Consider the following 23,810-nt stretch of genomic DNA (forward strand, 5'->3'; position numbering starts at 1 on the left):
GTTAGTCCTTAGCTCGCACAAGTTTCGTCTTCTGAGGGTTGTCGTTCGTAAGGGTTAGCTGGTTAACGAAAAAACATATTTCAAACATATATTTTATTAAAAAAGTTTCATTTGAGGTGAAATTCATACTTCAAGAAACTTATATTTACTATAACCAATATTTGAATATTCAATTAACGTTTTGAAATAGAAAATTTGCATAATGTTTTTTCTGAAAATTGTTTACTGAATAAACCAAGGTAAAGTAAGGAAAGAAACTGACATTAAGTTAGTCCATCTATGATGAACTTCCATATGGGATAGTAGACTTTACTGAAACTTACTGTAAAGCGAACGAGAGAAATTTTAGTTGGTTTTGAACGAAATCTGTAATATTATTTTCCAGTTTTGAGGACAGAAGAATTTTGAACAGAAATCATTTCTTGTGGAGGAAATCAGAACTTCTCCATGGATCTATTTGTAAAATATAAAATTGTTCATGACAATTTGAATTTTTTTCAGATTGTGGAATATTCATAGAAAAACTAGGAAATAATTGTTTCAGAAATTTGAGAATAGATACTGAGTACTTTCATGGATTCAAAATATTGCAGTTTGGAAAATAATGAACAATTATTACCCCATACTAGGTGCGCATAATTCCCCAAAAACACAAATGATCGTTCAGATCATCATTTTATGTAAAAATATTCCACAATGTCAATTTATTTTCTAATGTGAACATCGAAATGCCATTTTTTTTATTATTACTTAGTATCTCTCTGAATGGAACATTCTATGAAACATTTTATCAAAAGTGTCATAGGTCGAGAATTTCTGAAAAAATATTATAGAAGGGATTCAACTGATCACACCACAGATTCTTTGCATCTTGGACGATATATCTCTGAAATAGATTATTTGCCAGTGTCGAGCAAAAACGTTATTATCAGTTATATTTGAAGATTCTATACCAAAATAGTAGGCACTGATTTTTCAGAAATGACTAACATTTTTGCCTTAATTTGTCTTTTGCAGTGGCGTACGGAAATTATACTGAACAGGTGACAAAAAAAGATAAAATATATAGAATCACAACCTTGACATCAATGTTTTCGTTTTAATGCAATAATATTTCTGAGAATTCAGTGCCTACTATTATGGATTTATACTAGAGTTCACAATATAAACAAACAAAACAGTGAATCCAGTGTTATCTCCAAGCAAATTTTTTATACAGATACCTACGTTATTGAAAAAGTCATTAGAAAGTGTCCCGATATACCCACAATGGAATGGGTGGTCTGCAAAATGGGCATGAAATTTCGTGAAACGGAATCTGTGAGACGCTAAAAAAAAAATGAACGGTGAAGATGTTGTAGCGAATTTACTCGTATTTCATTCTGTTGGAGAAAACTCCCCAGTGAGGAGCTACCCAACTACAGGTGGCATCGCAGCATGTTCGATTTTGATGTTGATCCCATGTTTGGGATTCGAGTCCGGCAACTTTGGTGGCCATAGCTGATATCTCCATATTGAGATATTCGCCAGTAATGCGATTGAAATGAACATGTGCTAACTTAGTCATGAAACCATATATTATGTTCGACCTGTAGAAGTTAATCTCCCGAACAGTTTTTTCAGAGAATGTCGATATGCTACACCATCAAAAATAAAATATGAAAGAAAATATGACGTTCACCAGAAATGACTGTCGGAAACAACTATCCACGAATTGCTGATTATATTCGGTGGAAAATATGTGAACACCACCTTTCATGTGAAGTTCGCTCTGTCACTTTTTGTTGAAGAACCCATTGATAACTGCCAATGGCTGAAGAAAACCTTAAACCTCCTGGAAGCACAGTCTATTTTCATTGGATAGCCTATGGTTAGAGTTGATTTCCAATCGAAGCCCTTCAGATGAAAGAGTGAGCGATAGCAAATTACAATACTATCTTCTTGATAGTAATCAAAGGATTTTTCATCAATTTCCTGTGGAATGTGTTCCATTAATTGTGGTGTGAATTCTGCTGTCAATTTGCCTGGACTAGTATGTAGCTTGACGATAGGTTTGGTTTTTGAATGGATAGAGCGGATGAGATGAATTTTCTAGGAAAAAAATGTATTGCGACGAGAAAATTCTGGGGCTTGAATTGGTTAGGGTTATTTACGATAGAACTTATAGGCTACGGTACTCAGAATCATGAACATCAATGCCCATGACAGCGAAGTTTCCACAACAAATATTTCTGTTTCTTTCGCCACTGGTAATATTGAAAAATATCTTCGGGGAAAATATATAGGAGAATGTCTTTGTAGAGAATGAAAATAATTGAATCTGGGACACTTGATGATATATTGTGATGATAAGTGAAACGAAGAACAATGTTGAATTTTGAAGAAGTTTCTGAACAGTTTCGAATACATGAAGTATTATTGGAGTGCGTTATTTACCTTCCATATTTTCAGTGAAATGTTATATCATAAAAATGTAAACTTCTAGGCGAAAATTCAGGTCTAGATTGAGTCCAAGGTATCAAACCAGCTCTAAATATTCCGAAATCAATCAAGTTTGAATCTGCTACATGTTTCATGAAACATGTAGCAGATTCATGTTTCGTGAAACATGTAGCACATTCAAAGATATTTTCGTCTCATTACAATTTTCTGATAGACCGAAATGACTGATTTGTATTGTTCATTAGTGATCTGGTATAATATTTAGGGCATCAAACAGTACTAGAAACAGTTCCTAATACAACAATGAAATGTATTGCATTGAACAGTATAACTACACAGGTGTCTTCATTGAATTTTTATATATTTCTATCAGAGTAGTAAATTGATTATGTTTAAATTTTCTCGGCGGAAACCAAATAATCTTTTAATTGGATTGGATAACCGTTTCGCATTTGGTTATATTCTATAACCAAATACGTAGCAGTTAGTGGTCCATTACGTGATTTCTTCGAATCGAATCGTTTATTGTTCAAGACTATTATACCGGTTAATACTCGGTTGTAAATTTAATGAAACTGATTTTGCATAGCCATATGAATGGCGAAGTTGTTTTCAAACAGCTCAAGTTCGAAGAACTCAAAGATAAGTAGTTGACCCTCCCACTGAAATAATATTCTCATTAACTCACGATATTCAGTACAAAATTCCACCAATCGACGACATTATCACTTATGAGTTAGCTTCTGAAAGGTAAAATCTATCTCAGACTTACATGATTACATAATTTGGCGATAGATCTGGAAAGACAGTCAAAGGACCACTCATATGTAAGTATGGTGAAACTATTTTATGATGTAGGAAATCATTGCATGAGTGATTTTATTCCAACGTAGAAGATCACAAATCATAATTTCAAACAGAAAACTCTAAAGCAGAAACACCGAGCATAAACACTGATTAACAACATCACATTAAAAAAAACAGACAAACGTAACGCAGTAATCGCCATTCCCAATTGCATTTACATGAACAAAACACTCGATTTCATACAAACTAGCAAGCTACCTCCCTCGCCAGACCTGAATACAGATGCAAATGAATCATGTCCAATCAACAAACTCTACAACTGTACTCATTCATTGAACTTCATGAAGAACATCCTTCCATCAGACCAGTAGTATTGTTCCAAACAGCATCCTCATATAAAATTTCCAAATTCTTCAAAAATACCGTTCAAAACTATCCTCAATTTTTATCGTCCTTCAGTATTGAGAACTCGCTGTAACTGATAAGAAAAATCTCCAAAATTCACCTTCCATCAGCCGTTTCCTTGGCTAAGGAGTCTTTTGTGTCGATTGAGTTAACAGCCAGTTCTGTTTGAACCACGCTGCTATTTTTTTCCATTCCATTCTGCTAATCCTTAGGTTTAGTGATTTCTTTCACTATCGTCAGTATGTCCAGATTTAAATTATTTTGAATTCATTAAAATAATTATGTAGCAACAAAGAAAGCCTCGTTATGGCATTCCTAGAAGCCCTTCTAAACCCCCTCCTTGCTGAGCTTTTTAATGGATAACTTTGAACAAAATTGTTCAGCAACATTCAATTTTCCAAAAATTAACTTATTGGTTTACATATGTTGACGATGTTTTAGCATGCTCCACAGGAACACATCGACAATTACAGTAATTTTTTCAAAACATACATACAATACATCAACTCTATTCACGAAAATATAAAACGAACACCTCACAACTACAAAAATTACAAGAAAATATGATTTCGCAATTCATCACAAACCAATCCATACCTACACAACTATCAATCAGCATCTTACCGTAGTATGATCCACAGACTCATCAATATTCTAATGTCTACAGAGGATTTTCGTAAGAAACTAAATTTGATAAAACAAATTACAGTTAATAACAACTTCAACCCGAACATTATTCATCACACTTTCGACAAACACTTTCCAAACAAAAAGATTTGGAAAAGCTGAATACACTTATTTGAATTAATGAATCGAAGAGGTTTTGTATTAAAGTGTATAATATTTTGAAATTCTTGCAAAGCGCTTTCGACTTTCGTCATCATCAGTGCTCACTTGTCATCATCAGTGCTCCTGACAAGTGAGCACTGATGATGACGAAAGTCGAAAGCGCTTTGCAAGAATTTTAAAATATTATACACTTCAATACAAAACCTCTTCGATTCATTAATTCAAATAAGTGTATTCAGCTTTTCCAAATCCTTTTATTGATCTACAGTATGGTAGTTCCAGCTGATTTCTATAGGAAGTTATCAATTCGAAGAAGTCTATTACAAATTGACATATGGTTTTTAAACAATTGTTTGAGAGAAGATGTCATTCCGAAGTTTGCCAGAACCACAATGCCAACCAATATACCATCTCACTTGAAACACTCCACTGAGAGAAAAATCATCAGAAGTGCTGTTTGCAAACACTATGCCAAACTAGACCGTACTAATGTAGACTTGAAAATTTGTTATGACAATCTTATCTCTAATAATTCTCCTTTGTTACAAAATTTATTCTACCTGACAAGTGAGCACTGATGATGACGAAAGTCGAAAGCGCTTTGCAAGAATTTTAAAATATACACTTTAATACAAAACCTCTTCGATTCATTACTTTCCAAACAGGCCATTGACCAAGTATTATTAAAAATAACAGTAACACCTACAAAACACTCACGTATATAGAAAAATCATCCGATAAAATAAAGAAAACTAGTAACTAAAGAGAACATCAACATTGTATGAAAGACTGGCTGGTAACTCTTTGGATAAACATATAAAGAACAAGTCAAACATGGACAAATATAACAAAAAAAAGCTCAACAAACTAACACTTTGATCGTGCTAAAAGTTTATACTACTCTGTTCAAAAAAGATGACTTTTCATTTATCTCAAAAAATATTTATTCATTAATTAAAGTATAGTTTCTCCCCTGCAAAGTAGTCCCCGTTAGATATAATACATTTGTGCAGTGAGCAGGTGCATTATCGTGATGCGAAAGCCATTATTTGTTTTTTCACAATACCGGACGTTTTCTTCGTATTGCGTCTCGCATGCGGCGCATGACTTCAAGATGATACTCCTTATTGAAAACCGTGTGGCTATATCTCCTGATGCACTTTGCCACGGTAATCGAAGAAAACAGTGAGCAAAACCTTGACATATGATCGAAATTATCGGCGTGCTTTTATTGGTCTTGGCTCTCCTGGGCCCTTCCATTAGGATAGTGGGACTCTGGTTTCGATATAACCATAAACCCATGATTTGTCACCAGTTATGATCGTTATGAGCAGATCTGGATCGCCGTTAACGTCACTTATTAATTCCTGAGCAATGCTCATGCGACGGTTCTTTTGGTCATAATTCAGCAATTTTGGAACAAACTTTGCTGCCACACACTTCATGCCCAAAATTTCCAAAAAAATTGCATGGCATGAGCTGACCGATATACCGACATTCTTAGCAACTTCTCTAATACTGATTCGACGATTCTCCATAACAATTTTATTTATTTTCTCAACATTTACATCAGTTGTTGATGTCGTTTGTTTGAAGGTGATTGACGATTGACGGCGAATTTCATTAGTTCGGACTTCCATTGTCTGATATGATATAATATGCAAGGCCGGGTATTTGAGAGACAGGATGCCAACTTAAAATACCATCCTGAAAATTCTAGGGGTTGTTAAACTCATAGATTCAAGAGAGGAGACCTACATAAATCAAGTTGCTCATTTAGGGGTATATGCAGCATACCTGAAAATTCTATAAAATCGATGTTCCAAATTCAGATTTCAGTTTTATACTTTATAATGGGATCAAATCCGAATCCGGTCGTAAAATAAAATTTTCCAGTGGTATTTAGACAAAAGTGTTTTTATTCATTTCATTTAAGTGATCTTTTGTTTTATATAAAATGGATTTATCACTTCCAGTAACGCCATCCAGTTAGATCCTCAATAGCGAAATGGGTTAGTTTTTCAACAAGATGAGGCTCCTCCTCATAACTTAGTACCACTGCACCAGTTCTTTGGAAATAACTGCTCATAGGTGTAGTGTCAAAAATATTACAGATTTGAACGGTCTTTTAAATGAGGTGTTACTTGACTAATATTTTCACTTGAAATTCGTAACAAGTGGGTTGTTATGGGACAAGTTGATAAGGTGTTGATTTTCACGTAGAAATAACTCGCGGTGCCTGTGCAAAAGTAGCGTTGAATTTGCATCGGTGGATATTAAATCCATTTAGAGAAACGTTCTAAGGAATTCCATAAACTACACCTCACGATTTGATCTTCACAAACTTTATTTGAAAAATATATATCACATGTTTCGCTAACTCCGTAGCTTTATCAAGTGATTACTATGGATCTTTATCACGTAACGGCCGAATCGATCAGAAAAAAAAAAACGTTATCAGGAAGTTTATTCTAAATTAACATAGTTCTCCAAATGAAAGAGTTCTTGATCAGTGAAATTCGAGGTGTACCTACTAAGTTGAACTTCAAAACGATGAGCAGCAACAATCCGTCACATATTTCTGATATGTACCGCTTTTGGTGGAATCAAATGTACCAAGTCGCTTGAACACTGAAAGTATCTATAGAAGAGAGACAAATCCCCAACCTTTCTTCGATATTCCAGACTATCAAGGTTGCAAGTGATGTTCGCGTCTCCAATCAGGCGGATCTCTCTTTTCTAGATGGAATCCAGCAGGGTATGCTCAGGGGCGGAGCTCCATACATGAGAATAATACTCCAAAGAAAGTCTGATCTGATCTTTATAAAGCATCGAAAGTTGCTGAGGTGTTTACAGTTTTCTGGTTCGGAACCGTGTTCCAAGCTTTTGAGAAGCAGCCTTTGCAATTCCAGCAACATGGTTGTACATATTTCATCAGTTCGGTTTTCCATTGTCTAATATAATATAAATTGATTTGAAATTCCTGAAAAAATATCAAAAAAGATTAACCGAAAATAACAATTTTATTTGAACAGAAAAAAATTGAAATTACAAAGAAATAACATAAAACCAAACAACAACCAAAAAATAAAAATTGAAATATTAATGAAAGCTGGAAATTAAAAATTATTATTGACAACAAAAAAAAAATTAAAAATGAAAATTAAAAGATTTCAAACCAAGTTATGTCACGAAGTTTCGATTGTTAGTATCCACAATCGTCTTCGGGTGATAACTGGACTTATTCCTCCGAGATCCGACTATTTATAGACCATTCGAGTGCTTTCACCTATCCCCTCTTTTATCTCACCGCTTCATTGGTTTTTAGTGGGAGATGACCGTTTGGCGGGAGTTGGTCGTTTTTCGTTTGATTAGAGGTTTCCATATGTTACGTATCTCTACGCTAGCTTGACTAAATGCGTTGTTGGATAACATATACGCGGCTTCTTTGAATTTTCTCCAAAACCAGTGTTCCTCTTTGTGGATGTTTTCAGCTTGAGCCCACTTGACATTATGTTGATGAGCCCAAACATGCTCTGCCATTCCGGATTTGCTGGGTTCTTCTCGCTGTGTGTTTCTTGTGCTCAGAAATGCGAAGTTTCAATGGCCTCTTAGTTTCACTGATGTATGATTCTCCGCACTCGCAGGGTATCCGGTAAATGCAATTCTTGGAATCGCAGTCCGCGTTTGGTGGCCTGGTTTTCGTGAGGCTGCTACGGATAGTTCTCCTAGAACTGAAGCAGGTCCTGATGTTAATACTTGTACCCAATCCTTCGTATCCTTTCTGATAATACTCTGATGTAGGGAAGTACAAGTACTGGTTGTGGAGGCTTCTCTTCCTTGTGGAGCTATTGCTGTCTTCTAGCTAAAGCCTGTTCTACCATCACTCTGGAGTAACCATTCCGTTGAAGGTCGTTTTTGATGATGCCTAGTTCCCTTTCGAGACCTTCCTTTGTATTACAAAGGCCGAAGGCACGGTCTAGTAGAGTCTTGATGATTCCTCTCTAAGTCGATTGATGGTGGTTGGATTTCTGGTATCGTGTGAGTGGGTTTTCGATTGTTAATAATAATTTTTATTTTTCAGCTTTTATTAGCATTTCAATTTTTATTTTTTGGTTGTTGTTTGGTTTTATGTTATTTCTTTGTAATTTAAATTTATTTTTCTGTTCGAATAAAATTGTTATTTTCGGTTAATCTTTTTTAATATTTTTTCAGGAATTTCAAATCAATTATATTAGACAATGGAAGTCTGAACTGATGAAATACACCACGAAACATTGTCAACCACCTTCAAATAAATGGTTGGACATATTGGTGTCCATTTCAACCCCCCAACAAACTTATCGAAGTAGAAAGCGGCATTGTCTGTCCTGAAATTATTATATCCGGTTTAGCATTGAATTGAATCTGTTTATTTTCACCCCAATTCCAATAAGTCATTGATATACAATAAAAAGAGGGTTGGAGAAATAATGGATCCCTGAGGAACACCAGCATTGATGGTAAAAGTATTCAAAAGATATCCATTGACGGCCGCAGGTAACGATCTTTCAGGAAGCTTGAGAACTACACATAAAAATGATCTGACAAGCCATAGCATCGAAGTTTGCCCTGCAAACCCTCATGCCACACACGGTCAAACAGAAATATCAAGCGCAACAGCTCTTTACTCTCCATGTTTCTTGATTGCGTTATTCCAAATATGAGTGATATATTTCTTGATAATTTTACAGTTTCAATATTAAATGATACTGTTGGAAACACAGTTTCCAACAAGCTTCTTCTGATCCTTTATTAGTTATTCAGTTCCAACTTAAATTGTGTTTAATCCATCCCTGAACGCGCTCTGTCAATTCATTTATTGCTTTCCAACTCCTACATCTGTAGGAGTTGGAAAGCAACATCTGTAGTAGGTTCCTTCAACGAATTCCCAGAATTCCAGAAACATCGCCCCTTTCCCTTATCGGTCGACATGTGGCGATTAAAAATTCCCAAAAAGAACCGAGAGAGGTACAACGCATTCCGAGATTGTCCTCCGAGGTAGTGAAACCTAACTGACTTTTCTTTCTCCTACTGAGATTTAGTCTCTTCATTTTTCAATTTATCCACGACGCTCGAATAATTTCGGCGTTTGTATTTTTTCCAAGTTAATAAGTAAAGGAAGGTGAATTTGCATATATTAGTGGTACATTGTGCATAGTGTGTCTTGAAGAAGGAAACGTTTTGTAAGTAATTTAAACACAGACTATCTTATGAGAAGCATTTTGCCAACGCCCAATGTTACTTGTATGTCCTACGATTTTGTGAGATGGTAGCTGCTAAGGATTGTAAATATATTTAGTTAACGAACTGATTCAGCGTCAATTTATTCAAAGCCAGCAACCTACAAGGAATCCAGTCCACTAGTACCGAAGTTGATTATAACTCCCCCGTGTTCGAGAAAGGGCAGTTAAACCCATCCCGATCATATGGTCCTTCGAGCCGGATGCTGAACAGTTCGTTCTTCGATTAATGTTGCAAAAACAACATTGCTTCTTTTCGATTATTCGGATTTCCTAGTTGTATTACAAAAATACAATTTCCAAGTTCCAGTTCCAATAGAGGATATCGTCAACTGAACAGTAACGATTCGCTCCAGAAAACATTTCCACCGCGCGCAGCGTAGTGTTAACATTCAAAAACTTTTGTATAAATTCATCTTTGATGTTTCAGTTTGCTGCCGATTATTTCTTCTTACAGTTTGACTTAATTTAAGATATTGTTGGGCGTTTCTTACGTATCCAAAAAGAAAGAAATCTTTGTTTTGGCATTTGCTCTCTCCTATTAGAGTCGGCTTTATTTGAAATAATTTGATTGAGTCCTTTCAGGAACGGCTCTGAAAAGAGTTGATTTTTTTCTTTCGTCGAAAAAATTAATTTAAAGTAACCAATTTCATACTCCAGGGCCGTATTTAAAATTTCGCAGCCCTTTCTTCCCGTAGCGATTTATTTATGAAATAAAATTTTAAATGAAGTCGACTATGCCAGTTTGATTTGCTGTACATTTTAATTTATCGCATATTTGATTTACTGCATATTGATTTTTTCCATGCAATTTTCTTGATACATTGTTTAGTGATATTTTTCGCACACGGATATTTTGATTGAGTTGATTTATGACCTATGTTCTAGTGCGGTTATTGCATTGTGTAAAAACTTTACGTGTTCCCAACGTTAGCAAGAACATTTACGCTAATTTTTCAGTGTCAAAAAAGTTTGTGCCGTAAGTAAAAATTTAAATCTACGTCGCGAAAGGCAGAGCATAGTGTTCGTCCACAGAATCCTGCGTGGTTCTTTCCATTTTAGAATAGTTGTATCATTTAGACTATAGACAACTTTACGATTTCTTAATTCAAAACACACAATGCAGTCCTTAAAGAAACAAAGAAAAAATGCTAAGGCCGCGATTACACGAACTCAAACTTGGGCTACTCAGAATTTAGAGTCCGAAAATGATTTGTTTCTCCTTCAAACTAAATTAGATAATTTAGAAAGTGAAATTACTAAGTATATCAGTGCTCAGGATGAAATTGAGGAATTAGACCCAGAAAAATCTGATACAGAAGATAGAGATAGTTTACAAAATAATTTTGATTTATCCGTTGCAAGTTTTAAAAAAAGGATTCACAGTTTAACCATTCCTTCCACCTCTCTGTCTGCCCTTTCCATTTCAAATAGTATGCAATCCGTGCCTGCCTTAAATGAACAAGGTGGACGAGTAAAACTTCCTCAAATTTCCATACCCCAATTTGAGGGTGATTATGCAAAATGGGCGCCGTTTTATCAATTGTTTACTGCTTTGATAAAAAATAACAATTCCTTAACTGATGTTCAAAGATTAATTTATTTGCGTTCTTATATGAAAGGAGAGCCTTTGTGTCTCATTGAGTCACTTGAAATCACAAATGAAAATTTCCAAATTGCAATAAATATTTTAGAAAAAAGGTACGAAAATAATTTAGCTATTATAAATTCACATTTAAATTCTATAATGGATTGTCCGAACATTACAAAATGTACTTCTTCCTCCCTCAGAGACTTTTTAGTAAATATTCGAAAGAACTTGGATGCCTTGAAAAATTTGAAATGCCCAATTGAACATTGGGATTTAATTATTCTTAATGCTGTCATGAAAAAGTTAGATTACGGTACTAAAAAGGAGTACCAGTCCAGTAGAGATTTAAAAACGAATCCTACTTTAAAGGAATTTTTTCAAATCATTGAGGCCAGATGCAGTGCTTTAGAATCCTTGACTCCTTCCTCTCATTCCGCGTCGCATGAATTAAAATCAGAAAAGTTCTCAAGGACAGGTTCAAAAACCGCGTTACATGTAAATGGTAGTTTCCCGACCAGTAAAGGTCGAATTTGTTGGTTCTGTAAGGTCCCTGATCATGATATTTATAAATGTTATAAATTTTCCAAAATTAGTACTGATGAAAAATACAGTTTTCTTAGGTCCTTGGCCCTCTGTTTTAACTGTCTGGGTGGCAAACACCTGCTGACCGAGTGTAAGGCTAAAAGTTGTACCCTATGTGGTAGAAAACACCACACACTACTTCACAGAAACTCTTCCCAAGGTCATGTTCCAAAAAATTCCCAAAATTCAAATAATAGTCCGAGAGATAGTCCCAGGCCTCACGGTAGTACGGGAGCAATTCCGAAATTAGTTCAAACTACAAGTCCCAGTCAAAATTGGCGTTCGTCTCCCCTTAATCCTCCCACTCAAAATGCTGACAATACGGCGCACTTCCGAGCCCTTGAGGCCGAACCTCAGGCAATTACTCCGGCATCTTCGATGCCATCCGCACTTCTTGTTGGTAAAGAAGATCATGAAATTCTATTAGCCACAGCCGTAGTAGATGTTCTTTCCGAAAACGGTTATCCCGTTAAAGCTAGGCTGATTCTTGACAACGGCAGTCAATGTTCCTTCGCTTCTGAAAAATTCGTAAGAAAATTGAATAATAAAACTTACGACAATCAACTTCAATTTTCCGGCATAAGATGCACTCCTACTGTTTCTAACAAAATGTTAGATATTGTTATCCGTTCCAATACTCATGAGAATTTTAGCCTCAAGGTGTCTTGTGCAATACTCCCGGTAATCACTTCCAAATTACCTAGAATTCCGCTGAACAAAAATAGCTTGAATATTCCGTCAGAATTCAGACTTGCTGATCCAGAATTTCACATTCCATCCGATGTGGATGTTCTCCTGGGCGCTGACGCCTATTACGACATTTTACTGCCACAAATCCACAGGCTAGGTCCCAAACTTCCTACCCTTCAGCTGACGAGGCTCGGCTGGATTATTGGAGGACAATTGCCTCCTCAGAGGGTTCCGAAACACGGCAAGGTTTCACTTCTTTGCCAAAATGCCTGCGAATCCACAGATTCATTAGGTGAAATTCTTTCTAGATTCTGGGAAGTCGAAGAGCTTCCAAAGTCTAAGTTCTTATCAGCAGACGGAGAGCTTGCTGAACAAATTTTTATTCAAACGCATGTGCGTCACAAAGATGGGACGTTCCAAGTAGATTTTCCGTTCAAATGCCCCACTGAAAAGATTCCTCTTGGGGATTCCTTCCATATTGCAAAAAGGCGATTTACCAATTTAGAGAAACGGCTCCAAAATAATCAAGAATTATTTTCCGCTTATAAAAATTTCATTGATGAATATGTGTCATTGAAACATGCCACATATGTTCCATTCAATCCCACCGACAAATCCGCTGAGATAAAATATTTCCTTCCGCATCACTGCGTTATCAAGGAGTCCAGTGAAACCACGAAACTCAGAGTAGTTTTCGATGGCTCCACTAAAACTTCTACTGGATTTTCTTTGAATGATCTTCTACACAAGGGTTATCAAGTACAGCCAGACTTGTATGATATATTTTGCCGTTTCCGTCAGCATTCTTATGTCCTGACCTGCGACATTGAGAAAATGTACCGCCAGGTTAAAATGAATCCATCGCAAAGACATCTCCAGAACATCCTGTGGAGAAACTCCCCCCAAGAAGAGCTAAAATGCATTCAACTTTCCACCGTGACTTATGGAGTCACTTCCTCCTCTTTTTTAGCAACTAGAGTATTGAAGGAGCTCGCTTCCAATTGTAAAGGTTTCCCGTTAGCCAAACGGGCATTATTGAAACAGACGTACGTGGACGATGTGCTCCATGGCACCGATTCCCTTTCCGAGTTAGAAGATTCTTATCATCAACTCAATAGTTTGTTGAATTCTGCAGGTTTCAAACTGCACAAGTGGTCATCCAATTCTTCACAGTTCAGAGAAAAATATTGTGAAGATCCTGATCCAATCCAATACGAAATAAAAATGGAAGACAACCCTAGCAAGGTGTTAGGTTTATCTTGGAATCCCTGTTCTGACAACTTAGCAGTTTCTCTACCGAAAATTTATTGTAATGATACTCCGTCTAAGCGCAAAGCGTTATCAATCACTGCTCAAATGTTTGACCCGGTAGGCTTTCTGGGCCCGTTCATAGTTCTTGCTAAAATTTTCCTGCAAAAACTTTGGTTAGCAAAAATCTCCTGGGACGAACCGCTTCCTGTTGAATTGTTCCAAGAATGGAAGGGATTCATCAATTCAATTGAATCCCTAAAATTTCTTAAAATTCCTCGATGTTTGTTTTCCTCAAAGTCCATTGAACAAATCCAAATCCACGGGTTCGCTGACAGCAGCGAACGTGCTTACGGTGCCTGTTTGTACTTCAGAACCACTTATTCCGATGATACCGTCACATCTCTCTTAGTCACTTCCAAATCCAGAGTAGCACCGCTGAAAACTGTTTCAATTCCTCGTCTGGAATTGTGTGCGATGGTATTGCTCACCAAACTAGCAAAAAAGGTTATCCAAATCTTTGTCGAAAACTTAGTTTTCGAATCTGTAAATTTGTGGACTGATTCGCAGATAGCTCTGCACTGGATTCAGTCCCATCCATCCCGTTGGCACACCTTCGTGGCCAACCGAGTGTCCCAAATTCAAACTTCCCTGCCACAAGCTCAATGGAGACACGTTCGTTCTTCTAAAAATCCCGCTGACTTACTTTCTAGGGGAGTATTAGCTCTTGATCTCCTGAATTCAGAATTGTGGTGGCACGGTCCTGATTTCCTCTCCGAAATAAATTTGGAATTGTCTAAATTTATCTTGAAACCCCCTCCAAGTGCTATACCTGAGCAGAAGACAAACAAGCTGCAAGTGTTAGTGACAAGCACTCAAGTTAAAGACGAATTTTGGAATGAAATATTCCAGAGATTCTCTTCCTTTAACAAATTACTACACTCAGTAGCATATGTTTCACGTTTTTTATCCAATTCTAAAAATAAGGAGACCAAGTTGTCCGGTCCTTTATCCATATTTGAGATAAATTCTGCCTTAGTGCTGGTCCTTCGCAATTTACAGTCCCAATATTTTTCTAAAGAAATTTCCGCGTTAAAATCCTCGAAATCAATTTCTGACAAAAGTATATTAGCTCTCAATCCCTTCCTGAATGAGCAAGGTCTCATTTGCGTCGGAGGGCGTTTGCGTCATGCAGACGTCCCTGAACCCCAAAAACACCCCATACTTCTCCCTGCAAAAAATTATGTAGTGTCCCTCCTACTCAAAAGGGAGCATATCCGGTTGGGTCACGCTGGTGCCCAAACTGTCCTTGCTAATGTTCGTTTACAATATTGGCCTCTGAATGGAATCAGGGAAGTAAAAAGAGTAATTCATGAATGCATGAATTGTTTCCGGTTCCGAGCCGTAGCGGCTCAACAGATTATGTCCGATTTACCTCCTGATCGTGTCACTCTTTCTAGACCTTTTGAGAAGGTAGGAGTAGACTACGGTGGTCCTTTCTTAATAAAGTCCTCGCGCCTCAGAAAGGCACCGACTATTAAATGTTACATGGCTGTCTTCGTGTGTATGGCTACCAAGGCTGTGCATTTGGAGTTAGTCTCCTCCTTGTCCAGTGAAGCGTTTCTCTTAACCCTAAAACGTTTCATATCCCGTAGAGGAATTCCTGCTGTAATCCACAGCGACAACGCTACAAACTACGTAGGTGCAAGAAATCACCTTCGAGAATTGCGCGAATTTTTCGCCAAGTCCCAACTGTCCGAATCCTTGAAGGTTTTCGCATCCGAAACTGGGTTTGAATGGAAATTCATACCGCCTCGCAGTCCTCATTGGGGAGGTCTGTGGGAAGCTGCAGTAAAAGGAGCCAAGCAGCACCTTCATCGCATTATTGGAAATTCTCAGTTCACCTTCGAAGAGTTCAGTACTGTGCTGGCACAAATTGAAGCCATCCTAAATTCTAGACCGTTATGTCCCATTTCGAGTGATCCGCGGGATCTAGGAGTCCTGACTCCTGGCCACTTTCTGATAGGTCGTAGCTTAACCTCTTATCCTGAATTAGATACTACCCACTTACCCGAAAATAGACTGACATTCTGGCAGAGGTGTTCCCAGATACAACAGTTTTTTTGGAAAAGATGGACTGTCGAATACCTCAACCGGTTGCAAAATCGGCCAAAATGGCTGTCTCCTTCCAAAAATTTAGAAATTAATGAGTTAGTTTTATTAAAGGAAGATAATGTCCCACCACTGAAGTGGCCATTGGCCCGAATTGTGGAAATCATTCCTGGCTCTGACCAGAGGGTCCTTGCCGTGAAACTTCGCTCCCAAGAAGGTGTCTTCGTCAGGCCTATCAGTAAGGTCTGCCCTTTGCCTAGTGCAACTCAACCAGTGTAACGCGTTCTCTGCGTTAGTTACTTGGCGTCATTAGGTTCATTTTTTTTCGTTTGATTTCGCGGTTGTGTTTTAATGGCATTTCCTCACTTTGACTTGTTGAAATATCTGAGATTTCAACGGGGCGGGAATATGTTGGAAACACAGTTTCCAACAAGCTTCTTCTGATCCTTTATTAGTTATTCAGTTCCAACTTAAATTGTGTTTAATCCATCCCTGAACGCGCTCTGTCAATTCATTTATTGCTTTCCAACTCCTACATCTGTAGGAGTTGGAAAGCAACATCTGTAGTAGGTTCCTTCAACGAATTCCCAGAATTCCAGAAACATCGCCCCTTTCCCTTATCGGTCGACATGTGGCGATTAAAAATTCCCAAAAAGAACCGAGAGAGGTACAACGCATTCCGAGATTGTCCTCCGAGGTAGTGAAACCTAACTGACTTTTCTTTCTCCTACTGAGATTTAGTCTCTTCATTTTTCAATTTATCCACGACGCTCGAATAATTTCGGCGTTTGTATTTTTTCCAAGTTAATAAGTAAAGGAAGGTGAATTTGCATATATTAGTGGTACATTGTGCATAGTGTGTCTTGAAGAAGGAAACGTTTTGTAAGTAATTTAAACACAGACTATCTTATGAGAAGCATTTTGCCAACGCCCAATGTTACTTGTATGTCCTACGATTTTGTGAGATGGTAGCTGCTAAGGATTGTAAATATATTTAGTTAACGAACTGATTCAGCGTCAATTTATTCAAAGCCAGCAACCTACAAGGAATCCAGTCCACTAGTACCGAAGTTGATTATAACTCCCCCGTGTTCGAGAAAGGGCAGTTAAACCCATCCCGATCAGATACATTCAGGGTGGTTTGTTTTAATTGGAATGCATTGTATGCTGTTTCAAAAAACTCACTGTCATTTATATATGTAAAAAATCTAATTAAACCAGTTTGTTGTGTGATTTTCACTTGAAAGGGTTTTACCAAAACAGCGACACGTGTTTCGGTTATACAATAGCTTCCTCAAGTGTAAACTAAAAGTTAATTCTAAATTACAACCATTTCATACTCATATTACCTACTCGTATGCCTACTTTCCAATGAATGAATCTACCTGAAAAGGTCAGGTACACATTCATCAACTATATGAATACATTTTTCGAAAGTACCGTAAATATACTCAATCAACTATTTTTACCTGAAAATGAATATATTCAATGATGGCGTATTATTCAATTCAGTTTGATCGTTCATAAACTCTCAATAGAGAGTTTTTGAATTTGTGTATTCTCCAACAGGTTAAGTTTCAAACATTTCTTCTGGAAATGTAGGGGCCTGTATTCATGGTTGAACTCATGTTCCTCTGTGATTAAATGAGTGGCATATGCGGAATTTATTTTTTCATTCTGGAAACTATTTTTGTGTTCCTTCAAGCGGGCTTTGAACGTACTTCCAGTTTGACCTATATAAAACATCGGACATGACCCACATGATCATTTATACACTCCCGGATTTTCTTAAATAATGCAATAATGACAAATTTCACGAATATCGAGTTGCTGAATTGATGAGAAACTAACTTTTTCGATTGATGACCTATTTTCAGCTCACTTGACAAAATTTCAACTCCTACCTTGTTGACAACTCACTCACTCATGAAAATCATAAGAATCCAAAAATATTATGAATAGGTACTCGCTACTCTCTATGAAAAATGTGCTCCTTTGGACAAAATATGGATTTGGAATATTTCGCCATCAGAGATTATTTCACATATGCCACTCCGAAGAATTCATAACCTCAATGAGTCGTGAGTCGGTTGTTAACAGCTACACCATAATCTCCTGCAGTGCAGTTGCGATATTCTGAATCAATTAAAGGCTAAGACAGCGATTATTTCGACCACAATTTTATGATCATCATCAATCATGCGAACAGTTTTCCATTTAAAGCATGTCTCTAGATGGGTGTGTACCTACACTTGAAGACAAGTAATAACTTTCTATTAATTCGGTCCAAACCCATCGTTCATGATATACTAGTTTCCACAAACATCCTACATGCAACTTCGCCTTATGTAAGTATGAATACCAATCATTACCGATTCGTTCCTTACTATTATCATTACAGATGAGTATTTGGCTATCTCTCTGCGCATTGAACTCATTCGAGTATGTTGACCAGCTAATAACGTATTCTGTATTGCCAAGTATCTCCTCACCTGTAAAAATGAGTAGAATATTCACTTTCTAGTGCTTTCAATGGGAAAGCAAGTAAAACAAATACACTCGTCTATTAATGTCAGCGTAATAATACAATTATTGAACTTGATTGCCGATAATTGATAATATAAACAGTTTTGACAATATGTTGATTTCACTTTTACTCTTTGTGACGATGTAGTTAGTGTTATTATGTTGAGATTTGATGAATATTCGGATGATTTGATTGACAAACACATATCAAGAAATGATGATTGCGTGCTTGAAGTGATTTTTTAAAGCTGAAAATACAGGGTAGCTTAATGATTACAAAATGGGCAAGAGATTCAGATTGATTTGTAAACCAATGTAGGTTGAACAGTGTAGACTGAAGATTTAAATATACTTCATGATGAATATTTTCCATACCATACTGAGTTGGTAAAAACTCTATTGATTTTTCAAAAAATTCCAATGGAAAAGAACCCCTCCTTTCGAATCTATAAATGGTATGGAAGTGTAACATTTTAATTGAACAGATTTATTAAAAAAAACAAAAACAGAGATGAAATATATAGGCATGTCATTTGCATTATAAATTTAATTCAAATATTTCGTAACTCAAAATTACTAATATAACATAATTCTACTATTTCTTAGTTCAAATTTAAACTCTTGGGTAAACTTTTTTTCTAGGCGGAATAAACTCAAATTACTTACACGTTCATCAGTCATCGCGTTTATCATGAAAGTTTCAATAATTCTTATACAGGGTGAGTCATCAGTATTCCCTCGATCTTTTGGTGTCAGGGAAAACAATTTTTCGAATTGCTCAATTTTTTTTCGCAGTCATATCGATGAATACTATCTTCAAAAATAATTTTTTTGCATACTGGGTGATTCAGCCGAGCGTGGCCAACCAAAGTTATATTTTTTAAATGGAACACTCAGTATATGCATACGTTATTTATTCTATATTTTTTAACTCTCTAAAGAATTTTTGTTTTCGAATAATTTCCGTTGCGGCATTGCCAAGTTATTCCAGAAAATCCTATTCTGAAGACAATCATTTTCTAATTCACCACCCGCATGTCTAGAGCAATTAAGTGGATTTTTTTAGGAATAGTTAGTCAACTATGATAATTTCGGGAACCTCAACTTCCGTAAAAATATATAGGGTGCTCATTAAAACCGGACACGTTTCTTCCATTTTCAAACAGACATAATTCAACTTTTTCAAATGAAACACCCTGTATTATTTCATTTGGATGAAATGTTTCAACATTTCACTACATTTTTTATCAGAAGTATACTGTACGAAAAACAGGTATTTTACAAATTATACCCAGTTTTATTAATTGTTGTAACCACGGTCTTGTTGACTCACCCTGTACATGGAAATATGCGTTCATAAGAAGCACTTGACACAGTCGTGTCCCGAATATTCATATAAATAAATAAACAGTAAAATGGATTAACGGGGTCTCTCAGTCAAAAAATTCAAAAATCAAAACTCTGCACTACTTGGCCAAGCTTTCGCTTCTAATGGGAAGCTTCTTCAGGGCCTATAATTTATTGAGTTGTGGATTTTTTTGCCATTGAATAACATTACAAATCATACTTACAGTAAAAATGAGTGAAAAACAATGAATTGAACATATAAATTGAGGAAAGAAAGTTGAACACGTATAGGATTTTTTTGGTTTGACAAATGTCATACCTTCACATAAATATTATTTTTCAATGGGCTTGATGATTTGATAATCTTTGACTTTGAAGAGTGAGTTGACTTATACAATTTTCATTATTATCAATATGTTTTTTGGTGTATTTCCAGTAAGTTACTGTATATACTGCTGAGATTATCAATGCTAGTTTTTTTATTCATACAATCAGAAGACTTATTGATATCAACCCTTTCAAGAAAATGAACAAAATATCAAAATATACCGAAAAAATATTGAAATTATAAAGAATTTGAATACTAAATTGAAAGATAAAACGGATACTACAAGAAAGTCAAATATGATTTATAACATTCCTTGTAACAATTGTAGGTTGGATTATATTGGAACAACATCTATAATTCTTAAAGATAGAATAACTCCACATGAAAGTGATATAAAGCTCAATAAGAAATCATGTGCATTGGTACAACATTCTATAGAAACAGGACATAAACCAAATTACTCTAATATCAAAGTTTTACATACAGAAAAAATATTTCCAAACGCCTTTTTCTTGAAATGGTTGAAATTAATAAGTCTTCTGATTGTATTAATAAGACTGACATTGCTAATCTCATCAATATATACAGTAACTTAATGTAACTACACCAAAAAACGAAATGATAATAATAAAAATTATATCAATCAACTCTCTCTTTAGACTTGAAGATTATCAAAACATCATGCCAATTGTAAAATGACATTTATGTGAAGATATGACATTTGTCAAACCAAAAAAATCATGTACATGTTTAAGTTTCTTTCGTCAATTCATGTTTTTATTTTATTGCTTTTCACTCATTTTTACTGTATGATTTGCAATGTTATTCAATGCCAAAAAAATCCACAACTCAATAAATTATTTATAGGCTCTGAAGAAGCTTCCCATTAGAAGCGAAAGCTTAGCAAAGTAGAGCAGAGTTTTGATTTTTTGACTGAGAGACCCTGTTAATCCAATTTACTGTACATTTCTTCTTCTCCAGTCGCTAAGATTCTCAACTTTAAATAAATAAATACATATTTCAATCAATGTAGGTAATAATTTAGTTTCCGCTTTTAAAACTTCCAAATTCAAATGTCGAAAACTTCCTCAGAAAAGAAGTATGAAATTAACTTCAGAATTAACTCTTCACCAAAATGTGTACCTAAGTTATTCATAGAAGTATTCTTCTTTCAGTTACAAACTGTAAGAAAAGGCCCTTTCGAAAAAATTCAGGTTGTTTCAAAAGTTTTGGTCAATTCAATAAATTTACTTTGAATTTTGATATATCAGTTAAGACTTATTCAATTCAATCGAAATGAGCCCTATTTGAATCAGTGCCAACACAACACATTGAGAGGTAGGGATTCAATGAAGTCGACGAAGGCTGTTTTTGCCTGGTCCTGATTGGCGAAAGTTCTACCTGTGGGAAAGTTATCGAAGTTCTTGAAAAGATGATAGTCGGTTGGTTAGAGGTTTGGGGAGTATGGTGGGTGATTAGTGCCGGATCTTGCTGACGGCAATTTTCGGTACACTTTGTCGAGTTCCTCACAATAGAACTCTGTTGTGATGGTTTGGCCCAGTTGCAGAAAATTATAGCGAATCACACCAGACGCTGACCACCATACACTAACCATGGTCCTTACCATAAACCTAGCAATCCAGGGGTTTTTAATATAATGAAGAACTATGAAATACCTTCTATGGTGGCGGGAATACGAAATACTATGTGGTTTGATGAAGCTAATCCCCTTGTCAAAAGTTTATGGTGTTTTTGAAACAGTTGAAAGGGGTAAATATTTTGAGAGAGGTCAGTTTTTGAAGAAAAAACTTTTCGTCTATATACGATGAAAATACTGTTTACATAAGTATCAGCGTTGTTTAGCGTAACATCGGTTGTTAGATCTCCTCTTTTGAGATGTCGTGTGATCGTGGTCAGTGAATCTTTGAATTTTATCGAAAAAAATGCGCCGAGGTTTTAACCTTTGGTGAATGGTTGAAGTTAAGGTGGTGGGATCTCAATTTCTGTTTGCACTCATGATATTTTTATGTACGGTGAGTTATGAATGATTTTTAACTCTTTCTTGATGATGAACATTTTTACTGACCCCCCCCCCTCTAGAAACTAATTATCAATAATTCCCAAATTGACATTGAACCGTTTTCACTGTCGATCGCTAAGGAATTAAAAAAAGGTAGGCCCGATTGTTTCTGAAAATCATAAATTTCTAATTGTACGTGTATTGATAAATGCACTTTCTCGGACCTACTTTAGATCGCCTCCGGTCAGACGACCTCAAATCTCACCTGAAACCTTCACATTGTTGAGACGCATACAGAGTGGTGCAGATACGGATGTGGCTCCGTTCTGTCTGCGGAGAAACTGTCTCAACATTTCGCGTTTGTTTATATATACAGAGCCAACCGAATATCAAGACCTATCTGTTTTATCGACATCAAACAAAATTCGGTTCGGAGTATGAGTCACTTCACTATCTATATATAAATCTATACCAATATTATAAATGTGAAAGTTTGTAAGGATGGATGAATGTATGTATGTGGCTCTTTCACGCCTAAACGAATGAACGGATTTGGATGAAACTTTACATAAATACTGCTTATACCTCACAATAACATAAAGGCTGCAATTTATAGAGGTTTTGTGTAATTTTGGTCATAATATAACAATAAGTAGTAAGTAAGTCGAAAAATATCTTGCTACCTGAGAGCTATCTTGGCGTGTGCTGCCTATTCCGTTGGAGTTACATGAAGATATTGTGTAGAGATTGTTCTGAATAAGAGTCCCCGATAGCATATCTATCTATTGATTGACTTACACTCTTATATTAACGTAGAGCCGAAGCTACTGAACCTAGAATCTTGAAATATGCAGGTAGGGTCTTTGTATAGCATAAAAAAGCATAAAGAGAGGAAATCAGGAATTTCCACCCCCAAGGGGGGAAATACGAGTTTGAAGATTGTATTGAATTTCGTCAGTTTTGAAGTTAGAAACTTGAAGTTGTGGGTTTTTAAAAAATTATTGTAACTATTTGTTTATGTGTCTATATGACAAACCGAATTCTACGCGGGCGAAGCTGCGGGCAATAACTACTTTCAAATAAACACATACAGAGTGTTTTATTATCGCGGTAAAAAAATGTAAGGGCGTGTTCAGCAGCTAATTTTATGAAAAAAAAGTTCAAATAAACATAGATCCGGAAATGCATTGATCTCGAAATACAGGATGTTAATCTTTTCTAAAAAATCCTTTTCTGTATTAATGTTTTGAATCTCATTCGTCACAACGATTCATGTGACTTGACAAATAGAAAACTTCCCAAACAATCAGTTGTTGCTTTTATAATTCATATCTCACTAGTTGTTTTTATCCAACTTTCGATTTTAGTTGTTTTTAGTAAACCATAGCGAGCTACGAGAACATGTAAAGGAATGAATGAGTATTGTTTTTGGATGTTTCATTCAACATGGAAAAATGTTACAAGAAATGTCAGTGGGGTACATTTTTTGGTGAACAATTTTGGCTTAATGGTGACCCAAGCCGTCACGAGACTGAATTATTTCTATCTAATTCAGGCTGAATGAACCTCTGTCACTGGAAATAACACCACCAAATTTAATTAATATACAATATTAGTACGAAAGAAGATATTTCAGGACAA

The 23,810-nt window shown here is 36.0% G+C and overlaps 2 protein-coding genes across 3 annotated transcripts in view; both read left to right on the forward strand.

Moving 5' to 3' along the window:
• Positions 1-23,810, forward strand: part of LOC111501998 (uncharacterized) — a 118,441-nt gene that overhangs the window by 4,906 nt on the left and 89,725 nt on the right. The window lies entirely within an intron of this gene.
• Positions 10,846-16,227, forward strand: LOC141485638 (uncharacterized). The gene has a single exon (XM_074182713.1). The coding sequence runs from the start codon at positions 10,846-10,848 to the stop codon at positions 16,225-16,227; it is 5,382 nt and encodes a 1,793-aa protein (XP_074038814.1).

Source organism: Leptinotarsa decemlineata, unplaced genomic scaffold, assembly GCF_025532065.1.
Source record: "Leptinotarsa decemlineata unplaced genomic scaffold, Ldec_3_MD MMD2_tig00026328_RagTag_RagTag, whole genome shotgun sequence".
Classification (NCBI taxonomy): Eukaryota; Metazoa; Arthropoda; class Insecta; order Coleoptera; family Chrysomelidae; genus Leptinotarsa; species Leptinotarsa decemlineata.

Excerpts from the sequence above, each read along its gene's own strand:
- LOC141485638 (XM_074182713.1), top strand. The coding sequence starts at position 10,846 with ATGCAGTCCTTAAAGAAACAAAGAAAAAATGCTAAGGCCGCGATTACA.